Source organism: Ornithodoros turicata, chromosome 8 (genome assembly GCF_037126465.1).
Source record: "Ornithodoros turicata isolate Travis chromosome 8, ASM3712646v1, whole genome shotgun sequence".
Lineage (NCBI taxonomy): Eukaryota > Metazoa > Arthropoda > Arachnida > Ixodida > Argasidae > Ornithodoros > Ornithodoros turicata.
This window is the reverse complement of record NC_088208.1, coordinates 19,263,022-19,279,447: the sequence shown is the minus strand read 5'-3', so window position 1 is coordinate 19,279,447 and position 16,426 is coordinate 19,263,022. Positions and strand designations below refer to the sequence as shown.

At 47.0% G+C, this 16,426-nt stretch overlaps 2 protein-coding genes across 3 annotated transcripts in view; both read right to left on the bottom strand.

Annotated features, from left to right (window-relative positions):
* Positions 1-819: 819 nt before the first annotated feature.
* On the bottom strand, positions 820-4,491 carry LOC135366032 (neprilysin-1-like). Its single transcript, XM_064598686.1, has 3 exons — positions 3,493-4,491; positions 2,739-3,377; positions 820-2,261 (listed from the first exon to the last, which is right to left on the bottom strand). The coding sequence occupies exons 1-3, from the start codon at positions 3,496-3,498 to the stop codon at positions 858-860; spliced, it is 2,049 nt and encodes a 682-aa protein (XP_064454756.1). The 5' UTR covers positions 3,499-4,491; the 3' UTR covers positions 820-857.
* Positions 4,492-6,173: 1,682 nt separating this feature from the next.
* LOC135366606 (integrin alpha pat-2-like) overlaps positions 6,174-16,426 on the bottom strand; it is a 46,107-nt gene continuing 35,854 nt past the window's right edge. Inside the window, exons 21-27 of one of the 2 annotated variants that reach the window (XM_064599385.1) lie at positions 15,007-15,076; positions 12,498-12,605; positions 10,542-10,718; positions 9,297-9,419; positions 8,225-8,329; positions 7,912-8,034; positions 6,174-7,331 (exon numbers count right to left, since the gene is read on the bottom strand). In XM_064599385.1, the coding sequence (XP_064455455.1) occupies positions 7,185-7,331; positions 7,912-8,034; positions 8,225-8,329; positions 9,297-9,419; positions 10,542-10,718; positions 12,498-12,605; positions 15,007-15,076 (853 nt within the window). In that variant the 3' untranslated portion in view covers positions 6,174-7,184. The remainder of the gene's footprint in view (positions 7,332-7,911; positions 8,035-8,224; positions 8,330-9,296; positions 9,420-10,541; positions 10,719-12,497; positions 12,606-15,006; positions 15,077-16,426) is intronic. The other variant, XM_064599386.1, reaches the window with a different exon arrangement.

Below are 16,426 nucleotides of genomic sequence, written 5' to 3'. Positions count from 1 at the left end.
CGGTTAGCGAAACGCCCCCACCACGATCACTAACGGTAGAGCCGTAGCGACGGGGGCGAGAGGGGCAGCCGCCCCGGGCGCCCTCACCAGAGAGGGCAGCGAACGGCAGGCCCTGGCCGGTTGGTTGGACAGGACGAAAGCGGGAGCGAAGGAAATTTGAATTTACAATCTCGGCAGTGCAAATACGGGGCTTTGTTTACGGGGCTTCTGACAGCAGTGGGAGAAGGTGGAACGGCGCTTCAGATTTACCCTGCGCTGGCCGCAAACTTGCCTCGCTACGGCTCTGACTAACGGCGCAATCCCGTAAAATAATACCCCATTTAATGATAATGGTTGAACATTTTGAAACAAATCTGGCAAAAATAAAAGAAACAAACATTCAATTGAATCTTTAGAACGTATTTCGAACAAAAGACTGCCCTCGTGCCAGAATAGCTTTTCGAAGTACCCGCCCCACCCCCACTAGAAATTGTCCCTCAGCTTTATGGCACTGAATTGGTGAGCTGTCATTGAAAGAAAACAAAAACAACTTTTCCAGAGTGTCGAGAACTTCGCCGTTTCTTCTTTTTTTGTGTGGGCATGCTGGAATAATGTAAGGTCGCGCTAAAAGTATTGCTCCATTATATGCTTTTGGTGAGCCTCACGTCAACGTACGTTTATAGAAACTCATTCAGTGATGTGTACGTACGACTCTGCCTCAAATGTTAGTCCTAACTGTCGTATACCTTGTCGTAGTGTTCCATTGGCATAGCACATGCTACCTTACCCCTAGCCAAAGCAGTCCTCTAGCGGCCGGAAAACACTAAACAACCACTCAGGTTCGGTGTCATCATTGCTTTATAGAGCCGCTAATCGACTTAATAAAACGGGCATATGTTACTCTCCGTCAAGTTACATTCGAACGCCCGGTAAAATTCCCTTATAGCCCTCGCAGGAATTTCGCATCGGTGATCGTTCCTAGCATGGGAGTCCAGCCACACACGTCCGGTCACCTTTTTCTCCCACGTACAGAACTGGTAGCACGATGCAATAAAGAACAACTGCAAGTTCGTTAGGCCTGGTAAGGGTGAATCTCCTTTCAACGGGTCGCACTCATCTGCTTTCGCTGCCGCCAAGGCCAAGTGCATTCCTCCAACGTCTGCGATGTTCTCGTCCAACGTGAACTCGCTGTAGGTTTCCCTGTGCGGCACCGCAACATCTTTATCGTAAAGGCGCAGTATGCATTGTATCCGCTTCTTGTAGTCCTCATGTTCTGGGCCTCTATCAGCCACACCATCTGGTCTCGCACGCACATTCTGCGTGTCATAGCTATGGGTAATCTCCCGCGCGAGGGCATGTCCAGAGATACCGTACGACACTGCTAACGAACCGTGGTTGACGAATGGAGGAATCATGTACATCGACTGAACGAGTATCTCGTGGAAATAAGGGCGATAAGCCAAGCTTACGACTGGTCTTGGATTCTCCCAGTCGGTCGTAAAGCGGGTTTCCACATTGCGAGTGCCGTTGAAGCTTGCGGCGTACCGACGCAGGGCGTACGCGGCCTTGCCTTCGTAAGCCTGAAGGAGGCCGACGATGAATGGCTCTTGAAATGTTGGGAGATAAGCGTAATACCTGTCCAGTCTGATAGGAGAGCTGAGTTCCTTCGGAACGCCGAACACCGGCGTTAGCTGGCCGAACCGGTGAAGAGCGCCGGCGCGGGACTCGTTCTTCATCCAGGTGAAAGACTGCGGCATCACGTCTGTCATGCTGCGGTACATGTGCTTCAAGAGTTCCACTTCGTCTAGCGATACCAACCCTTCCGAGTACCTTACTGCAGCTGCGAATGGAGCGACGTGAAACACGTAATCGTGACAACGGCTGGTAGGTTCGTCGATCCTGCTTCGAAAAGTGTAGGACGACGCGTCGGAGAAATAAACGTGAACCATGTAGGTTATCCAGTTGAGAATTTTTGTGTACCGTCCCTCGAATTTGCTGAGGAGCGAGCGAATGATGTTGAGCGGCAGCGGGCTGAAGAGGTAGAGCTCAGACGCGTTGCGCAGTGGAGGATTTACGTTCAGGTTCAGGGAGTACAACCAGAGGGACACGCCCACCTTGGGCGTGCGTTTAGCGAGGCTGTCCAGCGTTATGTATTCTGGATTGCCACCGACTCCGTAGCGCAGTACTGATTTGACGAACTTGTGCACTACACGCACGTCTTCGCTGTAGGTGTTTCTGCCAGCGGCAGTCGCAGCTGTGTTGTTCAGGTAATTGCTGGATCCCTGAAACGGGAAATTTGGGAAGAACGTGGCATTTTTTAGGAGGACGTGATTTATGAAATCCGCTAGGAACACACGGTCTCCGCAAGTAGGATGCCGTCATATCGTCACAAGCAAGTCACTATGTAATCGAACGATACAACTATCCAACGGGAGTTGTGGAGCAGCGTGAAGTGTACTTCATTATATTTCGAGAACTTTTGTTGCTGTACCTCCTCAAATTTAGCGCTTTGAACATGTATATATGCTTGGCTTGTATAACGCTTACAAGCGCAGTCTGGGGGTCATTCAGTCGCTATGAAATTATAAATTACCACAGATTATTAATTCCTGTTTACGAATTTAATTCAATTGTTTTCCATGGTGACTCGGTGCATCACAAAGCATGTAACAGCGTTTGTCTCAGACTGATCCTTCAAAATAAAACACGTGAAAGCACGCAGAATGGACTATATAGCAGAAAGAAATGTCTAAACTCACCAAAATAATATCGTGAAACATCCTCTGTGGCGTAATGGCCATAATCATACGTCCATCCGAGTGCCTTAGGTCCACCATTGGCTGCAGACCCAAAACGAGGAATATACTAGCTCTGAGAGCAAGGTTCACCAGGACAGTCACAGGATGGGGAACGCGCGTTTCTCCGCTACGGAACGGGACCCTGAGCTCGAGCTTCTCGAGGAAGCTCAAGACGTGCTCACTATGTTCCTGTTTCTGATCCCAGACCTTGGAGCACAGTCGAACTGCTTCAGCAACTTTCTCCGTCGCGGAGCGCTGCTCGTCGGGTGAACCGGTTAATACGATATTTTCCAGCTGCTCCTCGACTAGCCTGTCGGTGATGTGGTAAGTGTTCTCGTCGTCAGGATGGACGGCGTCCCACTGGCCACACACGTAGCGGTAAAAGTCTTCGCACGGGTCGACTTCCGTGTCCATGACGGCTCGGATGTCGCTCAGGCCTAGTTTCAAACGCTGTGGCTCTGCGGTGTAGTCGTTAGCCAATATTAGGCCTATTGTCGCGAGGCACGCCGTGACCGTAATGCAGACCGAAAAGACTAAGAAACGTCGATCGGAGTGCAATAGCTGTAGGGTCAGCTTGTCCGGTGGTGCTTCTTGCTTGCTCTGAAAAATGAAACGAAGCTCGCGTGAGCTCTCCCAACTCTTCCATGAAGAGCAGTGTTCATGAGATCTGGAAAGACTATTTACGAGACGTTAGGTAAAGTCGAACTTTACTAACCTTCATATCTCAGGCGAGCTGACGCGGTTGCCCTTGAAGCTAGATCCGTGGTAACGTCAAGTGCAATGTTCTAATGTCCTTCGCTTCGCTCACGAAATGTCAGTGCCAAAATGGAAGACAAAACGGCAAGCCACAGCACGCGCTGTATTCCCGCCTCCGCTCCTTCTTCTTCAGCTGAAGGCACAGTACTTCCGGCTGATGACAGTGCTATGGCGAACCATTCTAGCTCATCACAACAGCCTCGTAGGTGGTGGTGGTGGTTGTTGTAGTTGTGGTGGTGAGGAACATAGGAATTCAGGCGTGCAACGTAGGTACCTCGCGCGTTCAAAAACTTCGTGCCGACCAATTTAGGTTCACGCAGACTGCCCCTTCTCGTCGGCACGTTCGTCCGTGCTCTCTGACAACGGGTATAATGGCCATTTTCACCGTTGGATTTTCTCGGGAGGGAGTTAAGTTTTCATCGAAACTGAGAAGCTCTTGGTCGCTAACAAAAGCCGTCGACCTGTGTTTGTACTTCGGTATTCCACGCACCGCGTTTAGACAACTCAGTCGTTCGCTCGACGGTCTTCTCCATCTCTGCGTCTCAACAAGGTTTCCAGCGCACCCGGAACGCACCGTGTACATCACTACGCACTGATTACTCTGAAAGCCGTGCTAGGCCTAAGAGACGGCACAACCGATAAATGCACTTCTCGTTGCGGTGAACTCGCCGTAGCGCTTTATCGCGCTCAGTTTGCTTCGGAACGTGCATGCTCACGCTGTTACCAAACATCCTTGTAGGTTCTGGTTTGACTTACTATTCTTCCAGATGTCACCGTCTGTCCTGCTGACTGCTTTACTCACCAGTCGATTCTGAACGCAGCAAGCAGACGTGATAACTCGTCCCACTACGTCTTCGGCAAAACTTGTATCAAAATGCGTAGTCCTACCATCTCCAGCAAACGATACAATTCCTCCTGTCTGCTCCACCACTTTGTACAGGGCTGTGCGGAACAGATGCCATGCTGCCAAAGAATATTCCGTGTCCTTCCATCAATGTACTCTGTCCCATTGTCGAAGTATCTTCCGATTTCTAGTTCGCCGATATAGTTCTCCTCCCCTCTTCCTTCTATGCTCCTGTTCATCATTGTTCCGAGGACAATGCCACCCCATTCCTTCATAATGCAAGCTGTGTGCAGATAAAGTACCCCGTATTCACGCGTGTAATGTGTTGTTTGCTTACCATACGAATTTCCCGTTGCGCACGACGACGCGTTTATCAGATGAAAGACAACAAAACAATCCTGGTAACCAAACTCTGCGCAACGAAAAATATAGTCGTGCAAAACTTTTGCTCCCCGTGCAGTTCGAATGAGATATACGGATGCAAACTTGGCGGTCACCGGAGCTATGTGCGCGAGTGCCGCTCGGGTCGCTAACCCTGCTGAGATACCAACCCCCTACACCCGAGATAAGATCCGAGATAACACACGAGATAAAGTAACAGTGATTAGCATCTTTGTGGGGCTACACTCCGGTTTCTGCACAAGTGGTAACCCTAACCCTGCGAAGTCCGAGGAGCATTTTTTTTTTAAAGTTTGTGTTAGCACCAAGAGGCAATTATGGCTATGAGCGGCATACAGATATAGACAGATGGAGAGCAGGAAGTGGGGAACAGGGGTGTTAGTGTGCGTCCTGGGCCGACTTCAAGGAGTGCTACATCGACATATTCGTCTCGGAAATCAAGTCTGCCGGAAAGCCCAGGTAAAGGGAGGTAGGTTTCGAACTAATCATCTTCCAGTCCTCATCACGACCTTGGCTACCAGCGACGAACGGGAGCCTTTATGCACCCTGCCATGCCGCTCGTAAGGGTCATTTTTATCCCGCATCTCCAAATAGAGATTGGCGCAACCGCTGCTATGGGTTGTATAAACACCAGGTCAGCAAATGGCCCAGCTGGCTTTGCTTTTACGAAACGCAGCGCAGAGCAAATTCGATTATGGCTCGATCTGACTTCTTACGTGCATTTTCGGAAGACAGGGACCAAATATAGTCCCTTATGCTGCAATTGTTCTCTATTTAATAACCCCGACCCTGCGATTGACTCACCAGCACTGCACTGCTCAGCACTTTTTTATTTATTCCTTGTTAACCTTGTGGCTACGAGCAGCGCACAGATGGAGGGTTAGCGCGCGTCCTGGGTCGACTTCAGAGGAACTGTGCCGACATTCGTATGGAAAGTCTGCCGAAAAACCCAGGGAAAACCTCAGACAGCACATCATGGTGGTAGGGTTCGCACCCACCAATTCCCAGTGTTGAGCGTCACCTTGGCAACCACGGACGAGCGGGACGCGGTAACCCGCTCGGCCATGCCGCTGCCCCAACAACACCGGATATCCTCTTGATGTACGAATAATGTCCTAACAGATTCGTACGTCCGATGGATATCTGAATGATATCCATAGGACGTACGTATTCGTCAGGACGTTATTCGTACATCCAGAGGATATTGAGTGTTGTTGGGGTGGTGTTCGCAAAAATTTCCATGGACTTAGTCAGGAAGGGGGGCGAATGGTTGTGGCGATAGTCCTCGAAAGGGTTACAACTTTCCACTTTTTTTTTTCTTTTAGTGTGACAACCAGTAGAGCTACCTGGAACGTCGTGCGATGCGATGGTCGCTTAAGAGACTTAAACTCCAGGTCGACATTGAGTAATAATTTAATATACCACACTATCACACATATCGCAACAGTGGCATTGACTGCAATCGTGCTCAACCTAGGGAGAATGCGCATTTCTTTAAATTAGGGGTGGACAACCGAATCCGCGAATCAGGGGTTCGAGATTCGGGAATCCGAATCCCAGTGCGCAAAACGGTGCATACAAATCCTTCGAATCCACCAACCACTTTTGTTCGTTACTTTTTAAAATTGGCGTCTCCGGAGTCCGCAAAAAGCCTGATACGCCTAAAAAGTTCCTGGTCGCACCCCCATTAATGTCAGAAGACCCGTCAGCACAACCGGTGTAATATAGCTAAAAAATAAATAAATAAATAAAACGCAGTAGGCTCGGCCCTGAGCGGGTGAGGATGCTGGTGTTTTTGAACAAATATCAGCATTAATTTAAAACTTTCAGCTTTGTTTTTTTGTTTGTTCCTATACATTGCTCTGGACTGAAATAGCTCACGCAGGAACTCTTACGTTACAAGTTTAAAAGTAATGGTTACGCTTTCGATTGTTTCGTAGTGTTATGAAAAAAATTCAGACTCGAGAAGTTTATGTATTTCCTGTAGCCGATGAACGACTTGTTAAATAAAGTACATTTAGAAAGAAGTATATGGGTATGTTTCCTCCTGAAAGGGAACTGTTTTATAGTATGTTTTCGATTGAACAAGGATACCAAATACTACCAAAACACGTTTCAGTAGAAGTGTTTTACAACTGGCTTTTAAGAAATGGTTCGAAAGATTCGAGATTCGTAAGACTCGCGGCTTCACAGAACCTTCCTTGGATTCAGACTCGGATTCTGGCAGGATTCGGGCTCGGATTTGGATAACTCTGGATTCGTCCCATCTTTAGTTTAAATATTTACTCTGTTACATTAAACATGGAACTACAGGAGTATGGTTAGCAATGCTTTTCTCTGCTTGAACACGACCACATAATGACACGCCATTCTCAGACACCCAAGAAAAATGTTGCAGAAGAACAGTGTCATCTGGGGATAATGTCATCGTCATCGACGTCGTCATCATCATCATCGATGTCGTCAACGGATCCTTCTGGGTTACCTAGGTTTAGTTGGGTTTTTCGTTTTTCTTCCAACAATTCTTCTCTCGCCTTCCGTCGGAAGAACCCGCACTGTGAACACAAATCCAAGTTACACTTTGTTTATAGCTTCATGATCAAATGTCGATTGCTTCCAACGCAAGGTTACTTGTGAAAATTGTGCTCCCTTTATTCACGAATCGTCATGATTTTTACCAGGTGCCATCATAATATGAACCTCTAAACAGCCGCGCAGTCCGCAGCGTCCGTCTCCGAGAAAGGAGGTGACAAGGGTGGACGCAGAGGGAGGGGGGGGGGGGGCGAGAGGACTGCAGCCAAGAATGGCCTGGGCCACCTTCAGGACCCGCACTACTAAAGGCTCGTTCCAGTCATGTAAAGATGAAGTATATAGACTATGTTATCGACACGTGAGGAGGGGGCCCGGGCAGGACCCATCCCCAGGGCCCGTAATTGCTCTAGCCGGCTATCGTTGCACGAATGCTCCCTCCTCCACACCCTACCCCGTGTGGACGCACTTTGCTCTTCATTGAAAAAATCCTGGGAGCACCCATGATGACGCGCAGCATTAACAGTCTCAATCATGTGTAAGTACGCTGCATACTGGATTGGATTGGATAGAGGACGTAACTCTGGGTATGTCTTTATGTCTTACCTTGTACAAAATGTAGGAGAGAAGGAGGAGGAGGGACACCCCAGAAGATACGATTAGCACATACGCCCACCAGGGCAGCTGATAAGATGCCGGAGGTCCTTCCTTGATGAACGATGTTGTAATCTGGAATCAATTACGTATCTTGAGTCTCAGGAGAAAGCTCCCACGTTTACGTGACCAAGCAAAGAAGGAAGAGTTCATATAGTTATCAGCATTCACCAAATGCAATTACGAGGCGACGGTCAGAAGGTCCACAGCCGCAGTACGTCCGGATATTCGAGAACATTATTAGTTTTGAACATTCGAAAGTTACCTCCGTTTGCTTCGGCCGTGGCACGGATATTGCCATGAACTTGTTGTCATCGATTATGGTCAGGGATGCAGACGAGATGACATCCACAACATCTGGCATTCCCTGTTATCGATAAAACAGAATGCAATAGAAAATGAGCGTAACGTGACAGGCATAAAATATTGGCGAGTTTTAATAGATCAGAAGGGACTCACGATAAAGATTCTGAAAATATAGATAAGCCTGTTTCTTTGAAGCGGGTTACATCACACCGCTAAGCTTCAATTTGATAGCTGCATTTATCGTATCGTTCTCGTAGAGTTATTCCGATGTACTAAAACTCGTTATTGTTCGCTTTCGATGCCATCTAACGACAAACGGACGCGTGCAGTGTGAAAGTTTAAAGGGGGTTCAGACAGGTCATCCTACGTTATCCCGGATAAACTTAAACGACGGTTCTTTGCACCAATGTGAACCTGCGTTGAAAGTTTCACAGCGAAAAGAGTGATAGAAGCGGAGAAAATGAGCAAGATGAATACCGAAACTATTGCGGCTCTGACATCATAGCGCACGCCGCCGCGCCAGTGAGGCAGTGCACGAGAAGTCACGTGCTTACGGCAGCCAATACGAATGGACACACCTCTGAGCTCTGTGATGTCGGCGCTTTGCTCAGGGATTGTGTTCGAGGGCTTGTGTCTGGCTAAGTAAGACACGTAGAAGAATGATTCATTTTTCTTCAGTATTGTGGCGTGCAGTACAACGCGTCCATGACGTAACGTACCACACCTATGAAAGTGTCCGGACTCATTTAAATTGTAGGAACTAGTGAAATCAATGCGACAAAATCATTGACCTCCGATATTCTCTGGAAACGTTTTGTGTCATGGTTAGTTGCAGTAAAGGGATTTCTGGTTGACAACTTGTCTGAGATGGAGCAGCGCGGGCTTATAGGGTGTTTGCAAGCGTGATTTTTGCAAGAACTCCAAATAGTTTACATAAATGAACTTTGTATATATATTCGCTATTTGACCAGTAAAGTTCAGAGGGTTTTGCCTTGAGATGGCGCCACGGTTACCATCAGTATAGTACTTACCACTTGTTCTATGATCCTTGAAATGTTGACGACCATGTTCAGGCTCACTTGGGCTATCTTTTGCGGATCCGTGAAGGGTCCCACTTCGCAAGAGAAGTGACGACATTCCGCTTCCGTGCAATCCTTAAAATAATAGGGGGCACAGTGTAGGTCGTGAGAAGACGTAGTTCTCGGGGTTCTTCGACAGTTTCATAATGACGCGGCTAGTCGCATGTTGCAACTGTATCAGCATTATCACGTGTCAGAGTAATCAGTAAAATCGCATTACCTGCTACCAAAGAAGAAGCGGAAAGAGGGACCGAAGCGAACGCATCACGTGAATACGACCGCGCTCCGAAAGCAGAAGTGGAGAGGGGTTGACATCACGTGAAACCACTCCGCTCCAAGAGTAGTAGTGGAGAGAGACAGAATACAGCACATCACGTGATACGACTCGGCTCCGAAAGCAGAAGTGGAGAGGGATCGAGATCACGTGAAACCACTCCGCTCCAAGAGTAGTAGTGGAGAGAGACAGAATACAGAACATCACGTGGTATGACTCCGCTCCGAAAGTAGAAAAGGAGAGGGATCGAGATCACGTGAACCCGCTCCGCTCCAAGAGTAGTAGTGGAGAGAGACAGAATACAGAACATCACGTGATATGACTCCGCTCCGAAAGTAGAAGTGGAGAGGGATCGAGATCACGTGAAACCACTCCGCTCCAAGAGTAGTAGTGGAGAGAGACAGAATACAGAACATCACGTGATATGACTCCGCCCCGAAAGTAGAAGTGGAGAGGGATCGAGATCACGTGAAACCACTCCGCTCCAAGAGTAGTAGTGGAAAGAGTCAGAATAGAGAGCATCTTTTGATACAACTCTGTTCCGAAAGGAGAAGCGGAGAGGGCCGACATCACGTGATACCACTCTGCTCCAAAAGGAGAAGTGGGAACGGCATCCGACATCACGTAGGACGTCAATGGGATAACACACTCTTTGAGTACTCTCTATCTGTAGAATTCATTCTGCATTGGGTTGGGTTGGATTGGATTGGATTGGATTGGATTGGAAAAGGGAAGAAAAATATGGACACATTCTGCATTCATGTGGGCACACCTTGGCGAAACTTGCATTATTGCTTCCTCTAACACATAACTTTAGTGAACGCGTGCTTCACACGTACACCCTCGAGAACAAACAGAAACAACGGCAGAAGTAGAGTTGAAAAGTACACACAAGAGCAAGTAAATGTTGCACAATACCGTACCAATTTTAACTCTTGCGTCCGTGGCTTTCGAAGGTAACTCCTCAGATAGTGTGCCGTACTTCCACCCACTTTGCTTTTGACAGCTTCGTTGCTTTCTCCGGCTGACCTTTTGTTTCTTGCCGCAACAGACGTATCATTGCAGCTCCCGCCGACCTGCATACCCGATCTATCGTTCACCTACAATAAATAAATAAATGAAGTTAAATGCTATGCTCTTTGAAGGGATCTGGAGAATTTTCAAAGCAGTGGGAACAGTTGCATGACGGAGCTGAACACCTATAGCAAATAGCAGAAATTTCCTGAAAAGGGCAGAGGGTTTTACAACAACATAGTGGTTCTGTCAACTGTGACATCTACGAACAGCATGCTATTGTGCAATCATCTCAAACATAAGACATCCTACCATTAGCTGTGTTGTTGTTGTTGCATGTACAGCACGAGTAAAAGTTAACTTGAACACCGCACCAGCCTGCGATGCGGGAAGAGAGCCACCCTGACAGCGCCTAGCAGAAAACAACGCCCGAAACACCCTCTGCCATTGTTTCAACTAAGCACCACCAGGGTCTGCAGGACTGAATGGCGTTCCTAGAGTCACTAAATAAGCTTCGCTTCAGAGTATCGACACTGAGGTCCAAGCGAGAGCAGGAGCGCCATCTTGTTTCTGCATCACACTGGTATCACCCCCATTTGAGGACCAAAGACGGCAAACATAATGCTCCCTGTGGCACAGAGAAGCGCGTATGATTGTTGTGCGATATTCCATGGATTGTCAACCAGAGCGTCCCGAGGATATCAAAGTGAGCTCAAGGCCCTCAACTGTTGCTTGCAAATGAAAGAACCATTTCACCCGCGTTAGTTAAAGTGCGCAGTGCGCGCGCGCGCGTGGGTAGCGTGGCGCGGAAACAAGATGGTGTGAACAAGAGTGTGTGAGTGAGTGAACAAGAGGTGTGAGTGAGTGAACAAGAGGTGTAAGTGAGTGAACAAGAGGTGTGAGTGAGTGAACAAGAGGTGTGAGTGAGTGAACAAGATGGTGTGAGTGAGTGAACAAGATGGTGTGAGTGAGTGAACAAGGCGGTGTGAAACAAGTGTGAAGACACTCAGAAGTTTATCTTTTTTAGTGACTCTAGGTGTTCCGATGCGAGCTGTACCATCGTGAGCATCGTGAAAGGGAACGCGCGATCGCGTTGCTGGTAACCTCCTGATGACACTTGCGATGGTGCTCTGTGGTGATACGTGAAAACCGATGACGCGAGTTTTGCTTTGTTCGATGCTGGCATCCTCGCCATGAAAGTCACTGTCTGCGCGCATGAGTTCCACGACTACTCTTATCTATAGTTGATAACTGCGACCTTCCCTTTTGATGCGTTAGCATTCGAAGCCTCATTTTGAAGAAAAGCCAGCGTCGTAGCGGGTTGACTGTGGTGTCCGTGTAGAGCGCTGCACGTGATAGAGAAGAGCGAATCAGGCTGTGCTCTGCAAGCTGGTTCGCTGTTCTCCGTCACGTGGAAGCACAGAAGCGCCTCAGATTGCACCTCATCTCCGGATATGTTCGCACGTGTTCCGTGCGTTATCCAAGGGCTTCGCGAGCGGGTGCGTTTGCATCTCATGTAGTGTGGGAGTTTAAACTGCAACGTTACCCAATGGATCCTGGACCTTCTACTAGAAAAAATACTAGTCAAAAAATATAAAAATAGAAGAAGCAGAAAAGAAGCATAAGAGAAGCAATTAGAAGCAAGGCGAACGCCTAATGCTAACACATTGTCATCGCATTAATTACATTAATCGCCCTCATATTTTTTGTTTCTTCTTTCAATTGCCTTCCATTTCAGCTGTGGTATGTTTGCTTTCCTGTACTACCGTTCAGCAAAAGTTATTCTTAAACAGGCATCACAAAGTATAATGACAGCTTTGCAAGCACTACAGAAGGTGATGAATTGTTCAGCATGTATCACTTACTGTAACGCCCTCGAGGACCAGAAACGGCAGTCTCTGACCAATCACTCTTACTGGAACAGCAATATCTACTGCCACACCTGCAATTGGGCTTTCGTAATACTTTATAACCTGCATAAAATAGAAGCAAAGGTGAAGCTGTGACTAGTCATGACTATGGCACAATGGTTCTGCATACATGTGGCATGGATGTGCATGTATGTAGCCACCAGTGTAATCTAACACTGTAAGCTCCCCTGTAAACCGGAAGGAGGCTTACACCTCTGTCACCCCATTGCCTTGTGGTGCCGTTCTAACATAAAATTCTCCACTCTTTCTTTTTTGTTTACTTCGGGGCAAGAGCGAGTCCTATAGGATTTTGTCTCATGGCATTGCGTCCGTGCGTAACACAAACACCTTTTCGTCCAAAGATGCTCTCTCCCAGACTGCGGGAGTATCACCTTCTACCCCTCTCCTCGATAAGTAGGGTTTGAAGGAAATCTCCGTTTTGGGGGGTTTCAGCAAGCGAGGGCTCACATTGTCTTCTTCAAAAAGCAACTATAGTCAGTGACAACTTAAGTCCTACAATTGGGACCGCCCACTCACCCATGGAAGGCTTCTGCGATTGGCTACCAGCCTTTGCACGACGCCCCCGCGTCGTGATGTAGTACCGGCTCTCTCTCTCTCCCCCTAGTCCCCACTTGGCCGCGCCGCACTACAACCGCGTGCGCGGAGCAATTTTTATGTGGGGTGGGGGGGAGTATATATTTATTAGACGAAAAGAAAAAAGAAACGGGGGAAAGGTCAGCCAAACGAGACGTCGGCTTGCTATTCCAGAAATAATTTAATAAATAAATAAATAAAATTAGGAAATAAGAAATAAATAAAAAGAAAAGAATTGAAGAAAGAAAGAAATAGGAGGGAATAAGAAATAAATAAATAAATAAAATTAAGAAATAAAGAATAAATAAAAAGAAAAGGAATTAGGAAATAAAGGATAAACTAACAAATGATGAAAGAAGGATGAGGTAGATTAAAGACAAAGATGACAAAAAAAAAGATGACTAACAAACGGTGAAAGAATGATGAGATGGATCACAGAAGATGGCTTTTAAAGGAAAGCATGAGGTTAATGCGTTGAGGGTGAGAGTGGGGCACAGAAGAATGAGATTGCACGACTGAGTTCACAGGCTGTTCATAAGACCTGAATCTCTCAAGAAAGTCAGAACTGCTTTTTTTTTGGGGGGGGGGGGTGTCAAGTGTATGACTTACATTGTCACTAACTATAGTTGTTGCAATGCAGATTGTGACATGGGACACAAATGAGAGCTGTCTTGCGACTATGTCAAGTATAGAAATCATAACGTCAAGAAATAACCGGATTTTGAGCTGTTCACGCCGATAGGCTATCGTGATACAGATGCCGATGTCTGCATGTCATCCAACATAACAGTGACCGTTTTTTGTAAGACCAGTTTCCCATTCTCATTGGGAGCATGTCGGTTCGCAGCCTTTCTCCGAATTTCGGATATGAACCCAATTTTTAAAAAAAATCAACGGTAAAAAGCTCTGAATAATTAACCCCAATAAGCACCTTCAGAATATCCAATGAAAGGAACTCCGAAAACCCGGAATCATGCCTGTGGTGTTCATATTTTCTGGATTCATCCAAAAAAATTCGAAAACCACACACCAGTAAAGTTTAAAGCAACTCAGATTTATCTGGGAAAGCTCCGCATTCAGGGTTCCTGTAACCGAAGACTCAGAAGAAGAGACATGCTGTGATACCTGGATCATGAGGTTCGATTCCTTTCTGCAATTGCCTCGCCCCGGGGTATCAGGAGCCGTGAGAAGGAATGACTGCTGACAAAAACTCCAAAAAGCACCCTCCGAATATGAAAAAGAACTCAGAAAACCTCAAACCCTACTCATAAGTTCGGGAACACTTTCTCTTCCACTACGTGACAGTGTTTCCTTCTCTTTCCCAATGTGAAGCGTGCAAATCACACTTCAGGGAACGGGGTTTTTTTTTTTTTTAATTAGCTCTCTGGAACTGGGTCCATTTTACTGGAATCCGTCAAAGGCGAAGCTTTTCTGACAAGTCCGAAGTGCTTGAAATGTTATGGGCGTATGTTTTTCGTATTTTTTTCGCGATAAATCCAAAATCACAGAACTCTACCACGTACCCCATGTTCTAAGATGTGGGATCGTGTTCGTTGTAGTAAACGGTGGAAACTAAAGTATCAGACAAAGCAATTTTCTGAATGTGTTTTTCGTTAGGAAGTTTATTATTGTAGGAAGCACAAGAAGTTGAGCTTTGTGCACCCTTTATACGGACCAACAAAACTTGGGAACGGGAAGCGTGCTTAGGACTCTGTGTGAGCTGTGAGCTGTGTACCTGGTCGACGCCATAGCCTTCTACAGGGCATCGCCACAGGGGACAGCGACAATGCGACTCAGGAAAATGAGAACAATTTCAGGCAAGGATCGAAAGGCAAGGTCGCATTTTCTACGGCCTTTGAAATGTGCTTACAGTGAAGGTGTGCTGGATTCTTGTCGTTCCACTGGTGCTCTTATAGAGGTTCTGGCTCATTGATGCTGACCTATTGAGGTTACAGAAGTAACAGCATGAACAAGAGATGTTCACGATGAAAGATGAAAGTCACTGAAAAGGTTAGCCAGCTGTAGGATTCGAACCCACATCTTCTGGATTGCCGGTCCAGAAGGCTGTGAGGCTTTGTATGTATTTGTCCCTTCTATGTTGTTCAAGCCTCAGAACATCAGTTCTTTCAAGAAATGTTATGCAATATACAGGGCACGGTGGATCCCTGTACCAGTGCCCTTAGTCTGAGCAAAATAGCGGAAGCTTCAGATAACAGATTGCAGGAAATATGTGGAAGCGGATGCATTTTTGTTCGATTTTGTGCGATGTCACACTGAAGAGTTTTAGACTCAGTTACAACTGAACCATCTGACAAACATAAGAGGACTACAGCGGGTACAGGGAGGGGTCCGCAATTCCTGACCGCTCTCCTCTCCTCGATTTCTATCGTCACATTATGCTTCAATTGACATTTGGCAGTACTTTGTGGCATGCTGTCCCATACCTTCACCACACTTCACAAAGAAAAATAGATTCGTCCCTAGAGAAGGTACCCCACACAGAAAGTCCATGAAGTGCACTTGAGTAAGTGCGACAGGCACTGTTCTGGTGTACAGTACTTTTTTGCGTGCGCTTTTCTCTAACCGTCTTAGGTGGCTCGATTTTAGGGAGTGACTTCTTCGGGTTAAATGCCTTTCTCAGATTCGGGGGGTAAAAATCGGGCGCTATTTTTAAATCTGTAATTCGGGGGAAAATCGGGCGATAATTGTGCCTTCGGGTGTTATCGGGTGTTTTTGTTTCTCCTCTTGTCTATTAAGTCATTTCCTAATCTCTCTGGGTTTTTTTTCTGTGTGTGTGTGTGTTCTTTTTTTTTTTTTTTTGCGAGATCGTGACCTTCCAGCGGTAATCCTCGAAGGCATAGACAGTGTTGACACACATGGGTGTATTGCTGGGAACGTAAGTGACCCATTCTTACATGTGTTACACGTGGCAACCTTTGTTCGTCTTCAGTGGAAACGTCACTTGAGGATTTCATAGTGACTGGAATTCGGGGAGAAATCGGGTTTGACCCGAATTGGTCGGAGGTCAGTTCGGGGGGGAATAACCGGGCGGAATCGGGTTTAACCCGAAAAAGTCACTCCCTATTTATAGTGGATACACCAATTCCTCTTTTCCTCAACAAACCGTGGTTCATGATAATCGCGGTCTGGTCGAGTAGAAGCGGTTAAGCGTAACCTCGGTTAAGACTGCCCATGTGACACTGATACTGAGCACTACTGATCCCAAGGATGCAGAGTCTAACCCGGCACGGGACGTAAAGAACACGTCGGCATGGTACAAGTTGCTCAGA

Coding starts and splice junctions, on each gene's coding strand:
- LOC135366032 (XM_064598686.1), bottom strand. Junction 2,262..2,738: donor TGTTTCACGATATTATTTTG/GTGAGTTTAGAC, acceptor TTCCCGTTTCAG/GGATCCAGCAATTACCTGAA.